This window comes from Cyphomyrmex costatus, unplaced genomic scaffold (genome assembly GCF_001594065.2).
Source record: "Cyphomyrmex costatus isolate MS0001 unplaced genomic scaffold, Ccosl1.0 scaffold192, whole genome shotgun sequence".
Classification (NCBI taxonomy): Eukaryota; Metazoa; Arthropoda; class Insecta; order Hymenoptera; family Formicidae; genus Cyphomyrmex; species Cyphomyrmex costatus.
Window position 1 is genome coordinate 1,165,518 of NW_017275954.1, and position 23,336 is coordinate 1,188,853.

The 23,336-nt window shown below is 34.6% G+C and overlaps 1 protein-coding gene across 1 annotated transcript; it reads left to right on the forward strand.

Moving 5' to 3' along the window:
* Positions 1–1,154: 1,154 nt before the first annotated feature.
* On the forward strand, positions 1,155–4,068 carry LOC108772564 (mitochondrial genome maintenance exonuclease 1). The gene is made up of 4 exons (XM_018538120.1): positions 1,155–1,959; positions 2,040–2,247; positions 3,115–3,247; positions 3,456–4,068. The coding sequence occupies exons 1-4, from the start codon at positions 1,155–1,157 to the stop codon at positions 3,621–3,623; spliced, it is 1,314 nt and encodes a 437-aa protein (XP_018393622.1). The 3' UTR covers positions 3,624–4,068.
* The last annotated feature ends 19,268 nt before the right edge of the window (positions 4,069–23,336 follow it).

Below are 23,336 nucleotides of genomic sequence, written 5' to 3' on the forward strand. Positions count from 1 at the left end.
TATACTTAGTAATAAGCGTAGTACTGACGCAACATTCTGGTATTTATCAATAACATATTCGCAACGCTTATATTGTACATTGCAGATATGTATATTTGCATGCGTTATATACATATTGTAAACATTGCAGCGCATTAATAATTATAATTATTCATTCTAAAATTATATGAGAAAATTAAACTGTAATTAATTACATTTAATTATTAATAAATTAATGTAATTAAAATTATTATTAGTTATTAAACATATTTTATAATTATAATCATATAAAATATTTTGTATTAAAAAATTCGATTATATAATATATGTCATTATCGAATAAAATACCAATAAAATATCTGAAGAACTTGCAACTAATGTATAAAATAATAAATTAATTTATTCAATTACAAAAATTAAATACTGAAATTATTGTATAAGGTTATACAAATATAAAATTATATTTATTCATGTTAGATATTAATAAAAAAAACTGTAATAACATTTCGTAAAAATAAAAGTCTTTAAATTTTTTTTTAAATAACACAAAAAATTCTTATAATTATAATTATTTACGACAGATATCATCATTAGTCTGAATTTATATCAAATGTTGATAATAAAATGCTGTAGAAAGGTAATACATGATTTCTTTGTAGATGGCGGTAAAATGCTTTTGCTTAAGTTGGATTGAGTTGTTGTTTATCATGTGTACACATAACCTCTTCAATTGTTTTGAACGATATTATTAGGCGCATTTTCTATTTTATATAATTGAACCGTCAAGTAAAAATTAATTCTGCCAGTTTTTTGATAATATTGTTGTATGAGATATATCGTTCTTTATTTTTATAATTAGTTAAGTTTTTTATAAATAAATTGTGCCTTTCACTGTAATCAGCTAAAGATAAAAGGCTATCTTCCCGGTAAGTTTTGTTTAAATTTCATAACTTTACACATAATTTCTTATTTGTTAAACATCAGTGTCTTTTATTAATAGTTTAAAGAGAAACATTAGATATATATAATTTTCAAGTATTTTTAAGAAAAACGAAATATTAATTACTTATTATAGTATGCATAATTATTTATTAACAGAGCTACCAAAAAGTTTTATGTGCAAAATAAAAAGTACATAGTTACATATTTTATTTTATAAAACAATTCTTATAATTATGTTGGTCACTTCTCAATATGTTTTATATATATCTTCTAATATACAAAGTATGTGCCAACTGGTCATTAAAAGGCATTTCTCAAAGATTAGTAAAATTCAAAAATTGATGAGAGAATATAAATCGTTATTTGGTCCATTAAATGAAACAAAAACTCAGAAGAAAAAAAGATTAAAATTAGAAAAGAAAGGAAAGATATTCTGTGAAAAATTAAATACGACTAATACAGAATTGTTTTGGATTATGGAAAATACTTCTAATAAACGCAAGAAGATTATTTCCACTTCACAGTCATGTAACAAGCAATTAAATGATAAATATAAGAGTTCTGTGAAGAAATTTAACAAAATGGAAATTAATAGCTCAACTGATCAAACTACAGAAAGTCTGTTACCTTCTGAATCTAATCAAGTTACTAAGGAAATAGAACTTGGGTTTACTAATACAACATCTAATTTGTTGTTAAAAAATAATGATAACAAAGTTGAATTGTTCAATTCAAATGTATCTAATAATGAAAACACAGCCACAAAATGTATATCTTCTAATTTTGAAAGATTGCCTGACATTATTATAAAGAATTTGCTATCTTTTCCAATCATGAGTAGCAAACAAGATTTTCCTACACAGTCAACAGAAATATTATCTATATCTGGAAGAGATGATCTGAAAACACTAAAATTTCCCAGTGTAACTAAAGTTCTTACACAAACTATGTCACCAGAGTCAAAGCGAGCTTTAGAAGAATGGAAGGAAAGAATGATAAAAAAGCTTGGGCAAGAAGGCTTTGACATGCATCAGAAAGGTACTTGGTCTATAAGTTGTTTCATGAGAAGAAGAAACTTTAATAAGCTTAATAAATAAATCTATTTGATCCTGGTACAGCATTATTAGAGGATGGAGCATCTTTGCATTCTTGCATAGCACAAAGCCTATTTGGAAAAGAGTATGAAGTTCCTTCGAAAATCAAACCAGTTTTTCAGAGTGTCCAATGCATTTTAGAAGATGTGCACCACGTGAAAGCGATCGAAACATATGTGGCTCATACAAAATTGCATTACAAAGGCGTAGTTGACTGTATAGCCTCTTACAGGTAAAACAGAGGTTTTGCTTTGCCATCACCGGGAAACTCTATTTCTAACTGAAGTAGACAAGAGGTCACTGCTGGGTTTCTAAGTATCGTTATATATGTCATAGATTCGTTTTTATTTCATAACTTTTATCTTTTTGTAACTTTCATTGGAGAATGTTATGTTCATCAAAGTAATGGCTAACTAAAACTGACTTAACTTACTGTTTTGCATTTTATAATTTGAGTAAATGAAGTATGACAACACTCTAGATTAATTCCGTGTATTTCGACTTATTTACCAAACATAAAAATTATATTTTTATGAAAAATTGAAATTATCTTTTTAAAGACTAATATAATTATCCGAAAGATAAAGTTTTAAATCAAGATACTTGTCAAATACTTTTTATTTATTCAAAGAAATTATTGTGTACCTTTTGTACATAATACATTTTTTTACTTTTCTCCTTGGTACATTTTTAATTTATTTTCTAAAAAGATATTTTGAATATACAATATTTATTCATAAGGTAATTTTTATAATTAAGATTATGGTATAACTTTAAGTAAAGTTTTTGTTCGAGATAATATCCTGAATATAAACATTATTAGATTTTATCAGATATATAGTTTGCGTCTATAAATTATTTATTGTTCTTATATCCATGAATTATTCAGATTTTATTAATTAGCCCAATTTCTCTAATGACATATTCGCTGAAAAATAGAGTTTCCTTAAATTAATTTTACATATACTTTATATAACATGTACATGCAAGATGATTTTAAATTATATCAACTTTTATTTTCGTATTCTTTGAGTGATAAAGTTTAAAATCATTTTTGTACGCATTTAAGATGGTTTTACACGTAGACACTAATCCACAGGAACGAAAATTACCTAATTGATTGGAAGAAATCAGACAGACAGAAATTGGACTTGAAGCAAACGTACGATGCTCCTATACAACTTGCCGCGTACATTGGAGCTATCAATGCTTCTAATCTGTATCCCTTTGTGGTAAATGTCTCATTAAAAATTGTCATTTAAAAAATATGCAAGAAAGTTTATTTTATTATGGAAATTAATTCATTCTGTCACTGTAATTTTATTTATCATAATTTGTTTGTTAAATGTCTCGCGTAACAAAGACAGCTGCTTTGAAAACTTTCTAAACATATAATTGAAAAGACGACAACTACTTTCCTAAAATGATTGTATTCTTCAGATAAAACGGGGATTACTCGTGATTGCTTACACGTGCGGCACACCAGCAACGGTGCACGAAGTGTCCAACAACACGCTACAGCAATACTGGACAGCGTGGTTGCGCCGTCTGCAAAAATATTATGTTGAGACGACGAACAGTGATGACAACGAGAACGTACGCCAATAAAGCGTTAATGTACAGCGTCGCATATATTCATTAAAACTTCCTCACACAAAGCCAATTAAATCCTTATCCGTCAGCTACAGGTAACTCCCGACAGGAGTCGGCGGGAGAAGTTTTTAATTCCATCCTTTGCGCGTCAGAAGTTGCAATAATCTATAGTCTTCTGGGAGTAGTTGGGAAAGCCCTCTCCGAGTCCGTAGGAAACCAGAGGACGCAGGATACAGCAAGAGAGGGAAACCGCGCCGATACGCCGACTTATTAAGCCCTGCGGTGGGCTCAGCATTTATGATTTATGACAAACCTATGTGCATTTTCCGCAATGCTCGACGTAACGGTTATTAAGAAAATACGCGACACATTTGTAATTTGTGAAATACATTTACGCTGTTATTAAAAGTATTGCAATTTATGAAAGAGCTGTATTTTTATAAAGTTAATAAAATCTCGGACTGGCGAAGATTAATGTTCCTTGATTAATGTTCCCTGATTAAGTTTTCCGAGAAGACGATAATATCGTTTTTATAAGTTTTTAGATTCGAAATAAACATATTAACTTTTATGCTGTCGTATTGCTTTTATCAAATTAACGAAGCGTTCCTTTTTAAATCTGGATTTTTTAGTAGCATTAATTTTCATATTTAATATTAAGTTGTTTTTGTTGACAACTTATTTCTCTTCCAAACAGCCATTTGATTTCACAATCCTGTATTCTGTAGGTAAAGAATACTATAATACTAAAAACGTAATGGGAGTGCCAAAAAAACGCGGTCACTATCCCGACCGTCGAGTTAACATACAGCAATTATAACTTTTGCTAGCAGGACAGAGGAGGCCTGAAGGGGGTGCTACGTTACGCGGGCTCCCTGTAACAGGGCCCTATAAACATTGCGACCAACCCTTCGTGCGCCCTTGGGGATCGTAAACTAATGGTGAAGCGGTGTAGCAGAATTATATCGTTCGTTGTTTCCGCATACCTGGATCACATACAGGGACTGAGAATATATCGCGTTAGGATATCAGATATTACGAACCGCATCCCTTATATCCAACAGCCTGTACCATACGCGACAGGATCAATTCACAATAACATTATCAGATACATTATCGTCATCGCATAATACGGTGTATTATCTTTAAATTTTCATATTTTCATTTTATTCTTTTTTAATCTTGCATGTCTTGTTTACAAAAACACATAATGTGAGACATTCGCCACTTTTTACTATACTTATTTTTTACGAGTATATTATAAATTTGGATTTTTAAATCTCTTATAGATTTATATTAGATTTTAAATAAATAAGAAGACAATTAAAAACTAACCGAATATCAATATTCTTTGCTTTTGATTTATCGTCAATATAAGAAAAAAATCACATGATGTTAATAATTATAAATTTTTTCTTCTCATATGTTACGTTATGTAATGAGTTAAAAATTTAAAATGAGAAAAGTTATTTCAGATATAATTAGAATGACAAAAGAAATGGAAATGTTAACAAAGCTTTAAAATGTTATGTAAAATTCTAGCTACTGGAATTCTACGCTACTGGAATGTCAACTCGTTAGTCCACTCTTTTCTTTATTTTTTTCTTTTTAAAAATATGTTTATTTCCTGTTATCTTTTATTCCACTAACAATCCTTTCATATACTTTCTCGTGATATTCAGCTGTAAAGCCTTTGCAAGCCGGGTACTGTTTTTCAAAGAATTCTTTCATTGAAGTGTAAAGCAGCTACACAAAGCAGTCACTGAACTTTTTGTTTTTCGAGAAGCAGATATCATTATACGAAACAAACGCAACATGTTGAAATACCAATCAATGAAAAAACTAATAGCAGTATATCATTAAGTTTGTGCTGCTTTCATGATAATTAATTAAAATTCTGTAGAAAAATTAATTCACTGTTATTAATCTTCCATTTAATTCTATACATTTGTATCAATTAATATTTAAAAAATCATTTTGTGATATTAAAAAGATTCCACGATGATACAGACAATCGCAAGATAATAGCAGAGTCATACCGCGGTAAAACCGACAAAGTTGACTCTGAGCAAGCACTACGGTTATAACACATTTCTTTCATTTCCCTACTGAGGATTCCAGATCAAGAAAAGTAAGGACTTACTGTGCCACAATCCGTTTTACGTAATGTAACGCTAACATTGCAAAGTGATATTTAGTGCAGGTTGCGGATTTATCCGTCGAGAATTTTGTCGTTTGCTCGCACGTCCCTCGGCACGTCCCTTGCTGACATTTTGAGCAAAGACAGCCATATTTCCGGATTAGACATTTAGCGAGCGCCCAGCCTCAGATGAATCTAAATCTCCGGCTAATCCCCGTTAATACTCCCGTAACAGAGGCATATTTTCATTGGCCGGTCCACCCTTGAACGCGAAGAGTTATGAAAACGATAACTTTAACTCGCCGGACGAACCCTCACTTCCTCTCTCGCTTTTGTCCCTCGGACGCGCAAGATCGGAGAAAACCCGAGAAAAGGTGCCGTTGGAATTATTGAGCTCGCAATTTATCGGAGACCTCCAAGCAGGATGGCCTCAGAGCGATTTCTTATATTGCTCGTCTTTAATGCAGCGACGAATAGCAGCAGATTTTTATTAAGTTCACTCTAATATCCGATAAACTCTAACAATTTCTCATTCTTCTACAAATATTGTGCGAAAGCTTTCAATAACGCTTAATTATATTTTCTACCTCGAGATATGTTTTCGATACTACAGAATAATTGCAAATACTAAATTCGTTATATGATATTTTAGTAAAGACGTTTTTAATGTAAAAGAGATCTTTTTCTTAACGTAATTAATGATTATTTAAAAAAGTGTGATTAAAAAAGAAAGGAGAGGATAATATTATTTAAAAATATGCGGTACTTTACACGATATAATATAAAGCATATTTACTCTGCTGGTCTGTTTGAGTCTATTTGATTCAAAATGTAATTTACTTTCTCTCTTTCTCTTTCTCTCACTAATATTTTTATTTATTTGAAAACTTGTTTTGCTGCTATTTGATAACTCTATTAATGCAAAATTCTTTTTCTATAAAAATTTGTATTTTTTTTTTTTATTTTTTTTATCGTATCGATCCAAGTATACACATAGTAAATTTAAACAGACCAGTAAAGTTAAACCACATAAACCGGCGTACTCTTGAGAATTGTGCTTTTTATTTCTCTCATAGCTTCATATGCAATATTTTTTCCCGGAATTGTAAAATATTTCTAACCACACCTCTCGATCTTTGCTATCGTGAGATTGTTCTCCGCGATAGAAATATATTTCTCACGTTATTAGTTAGACGATTATATCGCTCAAAACTTTTCGTCTCAACGCGTCTCTAGGAGCGTAAGCGCGTCTGCAAGAGATCGCAATAGCTCGGCTGAAGTCATCAACGGGCAAACTGGAGCACGTCCGAAATTACGAAGTTTTCATCGTCCTGCCAACGCCGGGAAATCTCTCGACGTCAATATCCTCTAGAGAAGTTCTTCACCGGGTGGGTCCGCGTCGCTCTTCCTAACCACGGCGAGTGCTTCCAACGGCGAAAAGTTTATAAATACGAGGAGGGGTTCGATGCTCCGACGGAAAATCGACAAGCACGAAGACCGCTGATAAAGGCAGAAAAGTCGTCTGTCCGAGGAGAGTCTCGTTTACCCGAATTAATCCTCTTCAGGTGCACGACGCGACGCGCGCGGCTCATCGTGCATGAATTATCGATCGCTGCCGCGCGCAACGGTCACGCTACATTTGCCTTCAAATAATAATTAATAATCAAGCGAAGCGAAGCGCGCCAGGGCCAATCTACAAAGGACCAGATTACACGCGAGACGGAAAACAACCACGCTGGTTGGCCGATCTGAACATTAGAGGATGCACCGGCGCGAACTTTACGCCGTAACTTCGAGATCTGATTTCTACATACTCCAGACTGCAGTAGCTAAATTGATAATTGTTTACCAGTAGACGGAATGTACATTTTTTGGAGGGCTTGTGTGAAGTAACGCAACGTATATAATTGTATAAAATTAAAAAAATATATATATATTTATGCATATAACTTTGTGAAGTTAAGTATGATATTTATTATTATTCCTTCATTATAATCCAATAATAATTGTTTACCGCTATTTCATCTTTCAGCTATAAAAGGTGTATATTTATTTTTAAATATTTTTAAAAGGGATAAAAAGCGCCCTTCGCGATAAAATTAATAAGTAAAATAAAGTGCCTTTATGCCGTTACACGGGCAACTAACAAGGGCAACTTAGTCGCTTTTACAAAATGATCGTCGTTTCGTAAACATTGCGTCGGCCGGTTTATACACTTATACTGCACATTTCGCAACGTGGTTTCTCTTGGGGGACTTACTCAGGTGCACACCTGTGACCAATTAGCGAGCGCGCATTAAAAGCCATTCAAACTGCATTCTGAAACAGACGTCGTGTAATTGTGCCCCGCTATTCTTGGCCCATCCAGATTGTGTGTGCGTAATAATGCGGCATCTTGTCGAAATCAATAAGACATACGGATAAAGCATTCGTGGAATGTAACGGAAGCGAGATTTTATCTTCGTATAGCAAGTGTTCTTAATGAAATTAATATCATTATAATGACATTAATATAATAATGAATATATCATATTTTAATCGATGTAATCAAACTCATTTCAAGAATAATCAGTTTTATATATTGAAATTAATTAACAATTTTTTATGTATTAAAAGTAAAGAAATATAGATTATCTGTTTCTATAAAAAATTAATTTTCATTGAAAAAATCTGATAAAAAAGACGACGAGCATAACAAATTTTTGCGAAATATTCTCTGCAGCGAAAAAAAGGGAACATAATTTTTTCGGGAGTTTTTTTTTCAAACTAAATGCTGTATTTTAGTATGGACCTGAAAAGCGCCGATTAAATACCGGAGCAAGCGGGGTATCAGGGGGCAAGTAGTTTTCCTCTGTGTCGTCAAATTCGCATACCGTAGTGCTTTCGCAACCGGCTGGTTCGTATTGCAGAACTCTCGGTTGTACCCGGTGTGTTCGTCGTCGCGCAATACGTCATCGAGCTGCTCGCGAGCAATTTCACGGGGTGCTATATCTCACCAGGGGGAAAACTCCCCAGTACCTATATTGCGAAATCGGCGAGAGATCTGCCGCAAGCCTGAAAATATAACTCCGACTATGGCGAGAGGACCGACTCTCAGTTCTCCGATGCTCCCATTTCTCGGATTCGCGTCCTGGATTTCAGTCGAAAACAACACGAGGAATCAAATTGTCTCTTCCTCGTATACGTTCGAGATACACCAACATCCTGCATCGATCACTTCGCATATAATTATTTACCGTATCTTTCAATATTAAATTTCTCAGCAACTAAAACCTAGATTAAATATCTCTTGAAGTATTACCGAGAGAGAAATAACTAGTTGAAATTATAATAATTTAATCTCTGATTTAACTGGGGCGATTTGAACTTCTAGAGACATCAATCTTCCTTTAATATAAACCTCTTATCTATATATGAATATTCTTAATATTTTAACGCAATTCTTTATCGTATAATTGTTTATAAAAGTCTTATCTGCGGCGAAAATAAAACAACTGTTATTATTAATTACTATTGAATATTTATTATTATAAAGAGCTCATAAATCTGAGATATTCTCTCTGTCTCTTTAACTGAATAAATTTAAGTGTTTTACGGTATCCTGCAAGTTTACGAGACAGTTGAAAAATTTTCAATTTTCTTCATCTCAACGGCGAGCGCCGTAACATAAGACGTAACTAAAATGCGAGTTATGCGTCCGTATTACAAGCGCATAGAACGACGCCGAATATTCTTCCAGTTTTAAAAAATGGCATAATTGTGCGAGGAGAGGAAGGCTCAATTTCCTGAAAGATAAACCAACGGAAGCTGTGGAAGTCATAGCTACGGATTTTCAAGAGCGGCGTTCTGTTGGATAAATTTCCGCATTTTTCAAGCTTCTTTCCGAGTTGTCATTGAAAAGAACCGGGTCCAGCGAAGGTTTCTTTGTCGACAAGTTATGGCCGATGGGTGGCACTTAGTCTTCTCGCAAAGAAAAATTCCGGAGAAAGTCGGCGTCTCGCACCGCGAGTGCAATGCCGGAAGTGCATTACTTAATTAAACTTTAGCCGCGAAGTTATGCTGGTCGTAAAAAGAGCCGCGGTATTTTCCGGGTATAGAAATCATTGGGTTACTCGAAGGAAGATTAAGAGCAGCTAGTCTGAGTTCGGCGGGTTTTTCTTCCTACTTTTTTTTTTTTTTTTCAAGTACGTAGTTAGGCAAACCAGGTCAACGAGATTTTGTACCGCACGAGTTATTTGCACGAATTAACGACAATTCTTGATGAGTCTTGATTATCGATTAGTGTCCTCGAGAAGTCAAAGAATAGATATCTATCGTAAAACAAGGTATCACTAGATTAGTATAATAATATAATTTTACACAAAGAAAGTTGGCAACCATAATGAAACTTATTAATTCATTGTAATAATACTGATATGAAACTAATTTCTGTTCCTTTACAAAAGCATAAATGAGCAGCTAAAATCACAAATGCTTAACTTTTTGTAAAGTTAATTTTCGCTGTTCACGGACAATACAGGGTCGCTTGAATTTCAGTCGGTCGACCGACGGTACACAGCCATCGCAATGTAAAAATATTAATAATCGACATTTATTGTATGTAATTGTATAGAGAAAAATATAAGCAAAACGTTACTTGGTAATATTAAAATAATTAGAAGCACGATTAAATAATATAATTAAATGGCTCTTAACATAATATATAAGATAGAGAGATTGAATCTAAAATATTGTTATGAAACAATTAAATTATATATACAGAAAAAGATATATATTTAAATAAGAATTATATAAAATGTTAAATATCGAAAAGATTACTTTCTTGAAACTTTCTAACTTTATCATAGTAACTTCTCATGTCATTCGTGACATGAATAATCTTGATGTATTATTATGATTTATAAATTACTGAATAGATGCGACTGAGAATAGATCGTGTTTTCTCAGAGAATAGGACCCAGCACGAAAATCCGAGTAACAGTAAGAAGATAGAATTCAAGGCATTATGGAATCTTTTACTTTTAATTATGATTAAATTTTCGATTTTTAAACAAATATAAGAATCTTTTTACGAATAATTTTACGATAAGAATCTTTTTAGTTTTGACCGTTAATGGCTTTGCTTCGTTGCTTCCTTTCTTCTTATTTTCGATTTTTATCTTTTTATCCTTTTCCAACAACCAGTGTCTCGAAAATTTCCTATATTTTTTCATATTAGTTTTTTATACTAGTTTTAATAAATTTTTTTTTCTATTCTTGGTAAGATAAAAGTTAAAGAATTATCTCTTGAGAATCGTTTCAATCGAATTATTGTAAAAAAGCTCTACTGAAAGCAGTCAAAAAAAATCAAAATTCGAAAAGCAGCGTCGAACCATCTATAACAAGTGACTTAACACAGGGTGACATCAAGAGGGAATCAATTGATTGATAGATATTTAACGATCCCTTCTGAGGGTCGTGCAATCAGTGTATAACAAAAGAGACATTTAATTCGTATCCTTCAATCTCAAATGTATTTGTAATCGGAAAAAATCCAGACTTTTTTTCATCATGATAAAAAAAAAAAGGAGTTGGCCGCCGATGCAAGTCAAAATGCAGTTTGTAGCAGAGCGGGGTCGTTTCCGCCGCTCGGAATTGATGTTCCTCTCTCGAGTTCCATGCCGTGTCGATCGGCATGCCCGAGGAACCGAACGGAATTCCACAAGCGGCTTGGGGAGAGATGTAGTAGTTTGAGTGCGTCCGCAATTCCGCGGAAGAGAAGACGCGCGCGACGAAAGAGAAAGAAGCGGGGAAAACGCTCGATTTCACAGCCATTGGCTCGAGAAAATGCGACTATACGGGGTAGTCATGTGCGCCGGAACGTGCATATACGCGCGGTCGGTGGCTGTGGCAGAAGTACCCCGTTACGTGTGCAAGGACATGCTGATTGCGAACACGTAGTACGTGGGGTAAAGTTGCTAGGTAGAGCGACGCGCGCGGTTTTCGCACGTCCACGTCGACGTGTGTGTGCCGTGCAAAGCGCATCGTGAGCCGAGCACTCGTATATTCTTCTTCTATACGAATCCCGTGATATAGTTGCATGCCTCATGGCAGAAAAAAGACACCCCCCCCCCCCTATTTTTTTTCATAATCCAACTCTTTTCATTAAATTTTAAAGGATAATTCTTTTTCAAAGAACGCGCGTTTAACTGCATCCATCGGGTTTTTTTTTTTTTCACATTTCATGAGACTTTCAATTTAATAATTTTTCACTCTGTGTTTTATAACCAATTTCATTCTTTATCTCGATTTGAAATTCTACAAAGGAAAAGAGAATTAATTTTAACATAGAAGGTGCGCTTTTGAAGCATAACGTATAATATCGTGTTACTATATCGTTTACGTCCTATACTGTTTTCGAGAATTTCTAAATCTATCGACGATCAGAAAACAAAACGTGACAGAACGCGAAACGATTTTCACCAAGTAACTTCCGGTCCGGGTTTTAAGCGCTCCTAGTCGTAGCCTATAGCATCCCCAAGGAGCTCGAAGGTGAAACTTGGAGCGGTTTGCGGCGTTGGGTGGATGGCAGGACCGCATGAAAAGGGCAAGGAGACGAGGAGCGGGAGTATCGCACGCACGACGTGGCAGGAACCTTCTCGGTTAAATGAGGCTAACTCTCTTTCTCTCTCCCTTTCGCCCTCTACTTCTCTCTCTCTTCCTTCCTGCCGCCCCTTTTATCCCGTCATTCTCTCCCTCGTAGCCTCCTTTCCTACCCTCTCGCTCGAAGTCGAACTCTCGCCGTGTCGAGCTCGCTGGGCGCGGCCCCGCACCGACCGAAATCGATTTTGGGAAGACGAAGAGAGCGAAGGGAGGATGGTTGCGTGAAGGAGAAAGATGTGATACAGATTACGGACCAGCCGAGCTTTCCTCTGATCTCCTCTATACGTATCGGGAGGGTTCCCTCTTTCTCCTACCCTAGGAGGTCGTGGCTGGTAAGCAGCTCTTCTCCCTTGCCAACTCTGCCCTGGTCATAGGAGGACGCGCTAGAGCGCGTCTTCATGTGCCATGCACAGCGATTTCCTGCTTATCGTTGAAGCTGTCCAAAATTGAGATCGTAGAAATTCATTTAACTCACACTTTCTTTAACCCCTTCAGTGTATACTCTGTGTATACATTGCAATGTACATACATACATCAAATTTATAAAGATATCGCATCCGCTGAAATTATTAATTTTGTCGACATCATCAGAGAGATGTACATAATAATGTTGGAAAAATAGTCAAAAGAAAAATTTTTTTTTTAATATAAATTATTTTTATTAAAACGATCTTGAAAATTTGAGAAAATTGTTTTTTTAATACAGTTCCATTAAAATAAGAGCTGAAGGGATTTTAGATTAATAGAATAAAGACGGCGCACATTTTCTTTTGTACGATTTCAAAAGATACATAAACTTTTTTAAATGGTCAATGATCGCTTCTCATTAACAAGATTGTCGGCGTTTTGTGATCGTGACAATAACAAGCGCCATTACGCAGACAATTCTATCGATTATGCCTACAAGTTATATACGATACAGATCACGCAGGAAGTGCACACTCCCGGATTTTCCCTCATCTGACATATCGAGAGGGTTCTTTTCAGGTTGAAGGTTCGACTCTACTTTTCCCTCTTTCGAGAAAACGGGCTTATGCTTACGATACACAAAATTTGTTTTGTTTTCTTGTAGAGTGTGTCTCAAGATCTAATACTCTTAGGAATAAACCACGTGGAAAGCGTGTGCTCAGAGCTTATAAGAATTGTACTTGTTCCATATACCACCACTACATCATTAATTTTGTATTGTTAAGTTTATAATACCAAATTATGTTCAATTTGAATTATTTTTAATCATTTCTGTACAAATCGTTGTTGCTTCTATCCAAATATTGTTAATTGTACTAAAACAATGGAGTTAAACAATTTAACTCAACAATATGTGTTATTAAATGTTTATGTTAATAATAGACGTTTATATACTTTTAAACCAATCACAGAAATTGATTTACATTTTGACATAGAAGAAAGTAAAAAATAATAAAATGTTATTTTAATATAAGAGATCTAAAATAGTGCGTGCAGCTTATGAATTGTACGACAATTTCAATAAATTCGTACAAATATTAAAAAAATTCTATCAAATTTTTGTTTTTGTCCAATTTGTATTAAAATATGTTATGCTGTGTGTTGCGAACACTATATTTATATAGAAAATTGCACATCTGTAACGAGTGTTGCTTGATGAGCGTTATGAGCGAGATAGGTCGATCGAATTTTGCCCAGAAGGGTCCAGCCTGCGTTCGAAAATTAGATTTTAAGCCGGCGCTCGCATATATCCGGTTATCGAACATTGAATTTTCCTCCCGCAGGCCGGATTTTTTTCTTCTTTCAGCTTTACATTGAAGAGTGCACACTGTGTAACCATCATCCAGGATTTTGACACAAACGACATTAATCAAAAGTGGAAGTGAAATTGATTATTGCGATAGTTTACATGATATTATCTGATACGATTTGCAGCTACTTGTAAGAGTGCATATTTATATGTCCTACAACTTTTATAACAGTGTAATTGTAATAAAAAAATATTAAAAAAATAAAAAGTATGTGTTTGCAAAAATGTACGCGCGTATATTCTTTTATACATATTTTTAGTGATTTAATAAAGTTTGAAAGCGAACCAAAAATTTCGCGCAATAAAAAGAAATTAACTTTAAATTAATATATACAAGAATGTTATTAAAATTATCAAAGAAATATTCTCAACTAATAACAATTTATTGCTGACGTGCTATCGATATTTGACAGCGCGATTATTGACCGGAAAGAAATTGTTTAACGCGATCCGCTTCTTATGATCATCACTCTTGCCAGTGTTTTTCTTCAGGAATTTTCCGCGAGACGACGATGGTCCCATCGCGAAAGGGATCAATACCTCGTCGTATCCAACGAAAGCTCCTTTTATCCCGTATCGGGACACATTCTCGTCTTCTTCGGTTTAGGCATGAGTGCCACATCACAGGTGACTCCGAGTAAAAGTTGCGTGAGATCTTTCCTCGTTCGCGTATAAGATAATGTCCTGCCTTTAGACATCTCGCTAGATATCTCATTTAATATTCCCGAAATGTTCTGCTGTACTTTAGAGTTAAACTCACGTTCGTATTCATAGTCAAATGAATCTCCTTATGCGAACTAATTTAATTTAAAATCTAGTATTCGTTGAATAACTCGTTTATGTGTCTGATGGAAGGAAGGTTAATTTTCCTTAGCTAATTTTTTTTGTAACAATAATTATAATTTTTGTATTTATAAAAATAGTTTTATTTCGACTTCGATTATTTTAATTTAATAATATGTTTTTAATGCGAATTTTCTAGATGTTTTTCTTTCCGCTAAAGAGCAGCAATGTTATTTATTCTAGATAGTTAAAGTGTAAAATATATGTTAATACATTCTACGTTTATAATTCCAGCCTTACAGTTTTTTTTCTCCAAGTAAATTTATCGTTTTGACTGTGAATTTCGATCAAACTTTCTCGATTTCGTTTCTGGATCCTCCGGAGAGAACAATATTGAACAATACCATTTCTGATTCCGATAGATGCATGGTGCGAGCAGATGGTTTCTTCAAAAAATGCAAATATCACGATCACGTAGAAACATATGTTTAAAAATCATATCGTAAATGTGTGTATTTGTGTGTGTTCGATGCGCTGACTGTAACAAGCTAGATATTTGAAAAAGTCAGAAGTGCAATTGATGTAAAAGTAATAAGACGGTCTCGTTGTGACGGAGATAAACTAATAATGCATTCCCGAGAAAGGTGAAGGAAGCGATGTTATGCTCGAGATGCAGTTTTGTTTCTAGGCGAGCTCTTTCCGTAATTCTAACACTTATACAAGTACTTCTTACTTTCCTCCTTAGAGTTTTTACTGATTTAATCGCGCGTAAGTAATTTCTCTTTAATCAACCTTATCTTACTTATTCTGTCTCAATATCTTTCTTTCTTGAATATCAGAACCATTATTACGAGTATCAAGCGCTGTAAAATATAAAAAAATTTTGAAATTTTTATTTTCACTTTTAAGTGTTTATAATTTGCTAAGGTTTCCGTTAATTAAAAATCTCCGTGCGTGCATTATAAATCTGAAGAATTAACTCATCTTGTTGTGTTCCCTGCAGAGATTTTCTGAAATATTGAGTTAATTCATCTTATTGAGAGTTAGAGAATGGAAAGTTACTTTTTAAAATAAAAGTACCTATAGTTATTCTTTACCGAGTCAAAATAATGATTAGTTATTATAGTTTCTAGTTACTGATTCTCAAAAGTACCTCGTTACAGTCACCGTTATTTAAAAAAAAGAATAACGTTATCTTTTTAATGAAATAAGATCAGTCCAAATATTAATGTTGTATGTGTTACATATCGCTAATTACACGTTAAATAACGAGTATATATTTTCACGGATGTGTCGTAGTTTGCAAGAGATAACTCGAGTTTGGGATCTCTCTCGCTTTTCGAGAGCACGTATATTTACCTTAAGCGGTAACCGCATAAATAGTGGAAAATATAACGCACTTAGATATACAGAATTAAGTTTTAAGACGCGATGTACATAAGGCGACATTTCGTCTACGTGAGACTTCTGTTTAGATTTAGAGTCGCGACGACATCTCTCCGAGACGCAAAGTTAGCGCGCGTAGTAATCAGTCGGTTGCGGAGGGACCGTTATGAGAAACGTGTCTGGCATGGCATATATCCGGCGGTAATTAAATTGTTGCGCCTACATATCTGTCTATATAGCCGCTCGCTAAGTAACCTGTCGTCGGATTACGCGAGACATGTCTCTCATTCAGAATCAATCCACGTCGCGCTACCCTAATTCAAGCCTCGTGCCGACTCGTTTCGCGATACCCGCCCTTTCATCGGGGGATTGGGGGGGGGGGGGAGGTACGTATCGATTTGCCTCTACTGTGTGTTTCCCAAATTCCTGCCCAAAAATACACAGGCGATCTCATAACGCGATTCTGCGCTTTTCACTACGAAGTTGTTATTTCCAAAGCCGTGACACACGAAATATACGGAAATATGAAAATATAGTTCTCATATTGCGCACCGTTACGAAAAATAAAATCCCATCGCAAACTCGTTCGGAATGTAGATTAAACATTGCACTGACTTTTAAATATTCGCAAAATTTAGATATCGCGGTATTATCACTTTGAGGATCATATTTAGAATCTACTGATAGTTAACAGTGTAGTCTACAAATTTTTAATCTAAACCTTCCTAACTTGCAATGAAAAACAGAGTAAAATTGAAAGGACCTTATATTTTGCTGATTCTCTTTTATATACATGGTATCCACATCCTTGCGAATATGACTAATAATATTTCGATAAAATCTTTATCCCAACTAAATTCGTAAAGCGGCTTAACATCCGATAAAAATCTTAAGAATCCTTATAGTTGTATCGTGTGTCGCAGGACGTACTTCAAATCTCTCGCGGTTTTTATTGGTTCGCGTCCAAAGGAAACGCGGGATCGATAAAGCCTCTCAATTTTCGTTTCTTTCCCGAAGTGCTTTCATGGCGACTAGAGAGGGAGAAACAAAGAGGAAGAGAGAGAGAGAAAGACGGAGATCGTGCTGTAATTTGGCGTGTTTCAGGATCAGAGGTCAGGCTGTAAAGCACGCCGGACGCAGCCATAAAATCACTCACAAAACCGCTGGTGCAGCGCGGCGCCATCGTAACGAAGAGTAACCCGACCGCTCGCGCTTCATTTCCTCGTTAATTTTATACGCATTTATAGGTATTGACATTTACCCACTTTACAGCACGCACGATGTTTAGCCTGGGGATGGTATTACTAGCTTTCTGCCTTATTTAAAATTCGTACGTAACACACGATCGTTTTCAAAGTGGTGCTGCACGAGCACGGTTTTAAACATTATAAATTTTAATGAGCACAAGCCAATGTACGCTGATGGCGGTATATCGATTTTGGTAACACGAAATTAAATTATAAATAGACTAAATCAATCGTTGAGTCTTCGCAAAATGGAAATGAGAGCAGCAGACACCAAGTTTCGGATAAAGTAAGAAAATTTTCGGTGCATCATCATATATTACGTTGAATCACAAAATGTACGAAGTTAACCGTCTCGGTACGCCGGCTGTGGCGGATTTAAACTTGCTCGTCTGTGAAAAATTGCTAAATCGTGAGTTTAGAAATTTTGCCTGATTCAAAATTTTGAAGAAAGCAATAGTTGTAAAGTTTGAGAATATTATATTTTTACAACGATATTAAAACACAGTAACTAATAGGTAATAATTATGTATAATATAGTAATTCTCAATGTAATAAGAAACGTTGCAGTGAGAAACTAAAGCAGTAGTTTCTCCAAATATTTTACACTTTCTTTTCACCTTCGTCCGAAAGTACTGATTTCCCTCCTACTGCTTTGCTTTACTTTGCTGTTCTCTAAGGTCCAATTAATTTCTGTTCAACCATGTCGTCATGGTTTGTTACCCAGCTTTGCCCCGAAATAGGAGGTATCAGAAACAACGGATAGCATTGTTGCCCTGGAATGTCTTGAATTTCGTCAAACAGAACGCACGTCGCGGTGCCGATACTCGGAATTCCTACTGACGGTGATTGCATTATTCCGGGCACATCCTAACTGCATGGCTGCTGCCGGCATGAGCTTTAACCAGCTTTAACCCGATATACAACATTTGCGAACATCGATAGATCTGTTTCCTAATAATCTTTAGCAGTAAAGAGAAGATTTCGTGCATGAAATTATAATATAATACGCATTTATCAGAATATACACAATGATATAAATATAATATATTTTAAGAAAATATTTTCTCTAAAATATGTATAACTTCTATTCGTAAAAGTTGAAACATTTTTGCATAAAAATATACAAGATATGTAAGATAAAGTTAATAAATGCTACTAGTATATATATGTATATATATGTGTGTGTGTATACACGCTATTTAATCTAATTAAATTAAAAGTATACTTTGATATATTTCGCTCGAGACTAATGTCACTATTGATTAATCACGCAATTAGTGATAAAACGCAAGTCGTGATGAAACCGTGTACGCGGTTTTTGTGAGGGTAATATCTGTCCTGAGGGACGTTACATCATGCGAAAAAGGATCGACACCTTGTCGACGGCACTTCATTAATCACTCGGAGGGTTTACCGCATGTGCTTTTCTTTGATCTATATACACTTTCTCTGCAGATATATTCACAGCAACTTTTCGTATTATACGCAGACATAACGTTATTGTTCAATGGAATCTTTTCATAAAATATGATAATATTTAATATTAAAAATATAAGCACATTAAGTTTATAGTCGTCAATTAATATTAAATAGTAAGAAATAAATGGCCCAGCATTTTTTTCTGTAAAATAAAAAATCGTTTATACATAATTAGAATTAGAATAAAACTTTTAAAATGTGTATATTTTTAACCTTTTTTATGTAAAAATTGTGATAAATCTAAAATAAAATTAAAACTTGTATATAAAGTATATGTATAATTTACATATCTTTAATTATTTCAAACATCAAATTTATAATTAACTTTTCGACGACACGGGTCTTAAAATATCTAGCTTGTAAAGTCATGTTTTCCTTGGCTAAGCCAAAGTTCCCTGTAATCTCGCAGTTGTTTTAGCGAAGGGGATAAAGCACAAAAGCGCGACAACCCTCAGAATAGTCCTCCGCGAGAAGCGCTCGTGAAACAATAATTAGATCGCCCCGTGGAGAAAGTCCTCTTCCCGGAAGGAAGAGGTGAACGGGTGGGCCTAATTAGGTGATTGGCCCGCCTGTATCTAGAATCGATCGGTCCCTAGGACAGTCAGACTAATGCCGTTTTAATCAACCGCCCAGTATGCGAGATCTTGTTAGGCTTCGGATACCAAAGAAACGTTCTGTATCCTTCGGCGGATTCCGGCTATTACTCTGCCTCTAATTTGATGGAATGAATAAGTAAAAGTTCTCTCTTTTGTGGTACTTGAATTGGATGAAAAAGTTGGCTTTCTCTCTGTTTCTACGTGCTTTCAGGAATAATGCTGACAAGTTATCCATTTTATTTAAATTGGCATTAAGTTGAATTAATTGATATTGTGATTGATTGATTTTGTTACAACAAAAAATTGTAAGTACAGACAATTTATATTGACAGTTAAATGTAGTTGATATATATAATATATGTATAGCTAAAGAAAAAAATACTTTAAATGATTCATTGACTTCTCATCAAAATGACAAATTGATATCGATAACACATTAGAGAAATATTTCATGTTATTTCCGTCGGAAAATAAAATTTTAACTATACTATTTCCGTTGAATGATAATTTAATTTAGATATTCTAATAGATACATTTTATATTAATAATATATTACAAAATTTTAGATCAAATTGATTCTGTGCAATTCTGATTAATATTTTAAAGCATCTAGGTCAGCTGGGCGACTTAACATAAAATTATACCCGATTCTATTCATCAAATACATTTACGATAAAAGAAGTTTTACGACCGCCAAGAATGAAACAGAATTGCATGAAATAGTGATTTTTCTCTTCGACGTAGAAGAAAGAAGATCCGCTATGGCTTTCTCGGCGTGTCGAGCGACCTGATGTACTTTAAAGCGATGCTCGTAGTCTTGTAACCGAGACATCTGAGACACAAGCACATGTTATCGATACATCTACGTGTCTATATACATATCGGAAGGTACGTGAAACAGGCAGGAGATACAGGAAGGAGGAGACAGTAGGTTTGAGCATCTAATCCGAGGTTTAACGTGGTGCGGATCGCTGGGTTCGAGCCCGTTAATGGAACGCTAAGCCAGCTGAGCCTGGGCTAACTTTGTACACCTTACCGAGCAAGGAGGACCTGATCGAAAGCTCTCGTTTACCTCAGCGTCGCGACGTCTTGTTCTCGTCGATCAAACAGGTGTTCGTCTTGGGCAGACGTTTACGACGACAACGATCTATGTAAAAGATTTCACATAATCAAGGAATGTTTCCTTCGAGCGAACGCTGTTCATAATTACGAAATATTGTTATCATTAGGTACTCTTTATAGCTCTAACATTAGTTGACGTACAGCATTTTGAAATAATAATAGTAATATTAACAAGAAGCAGGGCACCAGCAGACTGCTGTTATTAAGCTTTCCTGTTTAACTGAGAATATCGAATATACGATAATCGATAATATATTATATAAACAAGGAGCCGGAAGATGCGATAAATATGCTGATTAGTTCACGTTTCTTGAAATTCTCCAAGATTTTTGTACTTAAAAAATGAGATAAATATATGTTCGGACATTGAGTAGAGAAAAGCCATAAGAATGCAGAAAGCGCAAGCAATGTAACGTATTGACAAATTAATTCTGATAATCTAGAGATAATATTGGGAAATAAAATTTTACAAGTTACCGAGCACGTATGCAGATTATTAAGACTTGATTAATAATGATAAAGAAGTTGATTAACATGTGCAGCGACAACAAGTAATTAAGAAATCAAGCTATAAATGATACTCATTAATTATGCTAATTATGATATGATACTCTTATGTTCTGTATGCGAATTTTTATCAGCAATGTGACATTTCTGGTACTTAACATTCATCATTTCTATTTTAACATTCAATATTTTTTAAAAACCGAAATATGTGCAGCTGAATTCTGCTAATTAGCAGATGGATAAACTATTTTAACGAGCAATTCTCTTGACATTGGCACTTGGATTAAGCGCAAAGACGTTATTGAGCAACGAATAATCTTTGCTGATAATAAATCGTGCCACGTACTTATTATCACTCGTGTTATAAGACGCAATTCGTCTCTGTGCAATTAAGTCGTAAAGCTATTTCGTACTATATAGGTATAGGTGTTTGCCTCGCGGTACAAAATAGTTACGAAACCACACAGGTGTTACCTCGTGATGTTTGCCTTTTGTGGAAGACATGCGCTATGGAACGTTCGGATAAGATAAGACCGCCTGCGGTTCGCCATGCGATCGCAACAAAGTTTCCAGCTCGTCTTCCCCATTCCGGATTCACCGTGAAAGAAGCGGAAAGGTCCGATATCAAGAAAGCAGCAAAATCGTATTCGTGCGCGATTAGCGAAGTTTCGCAAACCGCTGAATTCGAATGGCAAAGTTAACATTTAAGATCGCGGTTAGTGACAGGCGTAACAGGATCATCTTTGCTCCTTTAGTTTTGTCCCTTTTACTTAGAATGAAATGAGTGTAATACGAATTCAACTGCGAATCGCGCAAATATCGCGAATGAACTAATTAAAACTTCGAATTGAAAGTAGCGATTGTTCTATACAAATAATATAGCGTTTGTTTAACACGCTTTCCGTTTAAAAACTTGAATAATAAAAATTTATTTTTAATTAATTTTATCTCTACGTACTTCAATTTTACACCCTCCTATTATAGTTATGCCGCCTTTCGATTCGCGAGTTTCGCGTATACCTACTTCGAGGGAGCATTAAATCGAATCGGATCTAAATCGTGCGTGGAAGTTGGAAAGCTCGAAAGCACAAGGCCCTAGTTCAAGAGAAGAGAGAAACTCAAGCTCGTACATTTATTTCACAAATTACAGCCACGGATGCGGGCAACATTCGAGTACACCTGCAGCTAAAGAAAACTTATAGCTTCGATCGAAGTCGTATATCGAGGTAGGAAGTATTGCGGGATAAGTGTCTTCGCTTCGAAGAAAATCCGTTAAGCAACGGGGAAGATATCGGCTGTTTCCTGAACTACATTTTCCGCAGCGACAAAGTTAGCTAAAAGATTACGTTCTCTGTTTGTAAGCTCGAAAGATATGCCTCAATCCTTAGAAATTGTCTTATGAAAATAATAATTCATGTCAAATGGAATTGCGATAAGTAATGACAAATCGCAAAGATTTTTCAAAATATTATATTGATGCCAATTGTATGTAATAAAGAAAAATTATATTAAGATTTAATAAAGATTTAATTGAGATTCTTGAATTTCAAATATTTTTTGTAAAACTTATTTAAAAAAATTTATGTAATGAATTTATACACATTTGATTATAATAAGTATCATTAAGGATCAAAATTATATTCATAATACCTAAGTTTAAAAATTTGAAAACAGCTTATACTTAAACAAAATAGTTTATTTCATACAAATTCAAATTATTATATAGGTATAGTAACGTCGATGTTATGTTACATAATTTATAACGACGTGAAAAATCGGATTTGTCAAGATTCTATTTATTAATAGGACAATATTGAGTAGCAATTCAATAGCAGACCTACCAAAGTTTCGCGACGTTACTATCTTCTTACCAGTACAGAGTACCGTGAAAATCCTGTTATCTACTTAGTATGAATAAATTTCAAGCCCGCGTGCTCGGTACAGCGACGTCATTACCATAGAATTTACTAACTATAAAATATGGCTTCCGAGGTTCGTCGTTTTACGTGCTTAACGTGCTCAGATTTTTCCAAAGAGCGCATCGCCGCC

What these genes read in the sequence shown, in the direction of transcription:
- LOC108772564 (XM_018538120.1), top strand. Translation starts at nt 1,155, where the DNA reads ATGTTGGTCACTTCTCAATATGTTTTATATATATCTTCTAATATACAA. An exon ending in CTTTGACATGCATCAGAAAG is followed by an intron (nt 1,960 to 2,039) that starts GTACTTGGTCTA and finishes ATCCTGGTACAG; the next exon opens with CATTATTAGAGGATGGAGCA. An exon ending in CTAATCTGTATCCCTTTGTG is followed by an intron (nt 3,248 to 3,455) that starts GTAAATGTCTCA and finishes TGTATTCTTCAG; the next exon opens with ATAAAACGGGGATTACTCGT.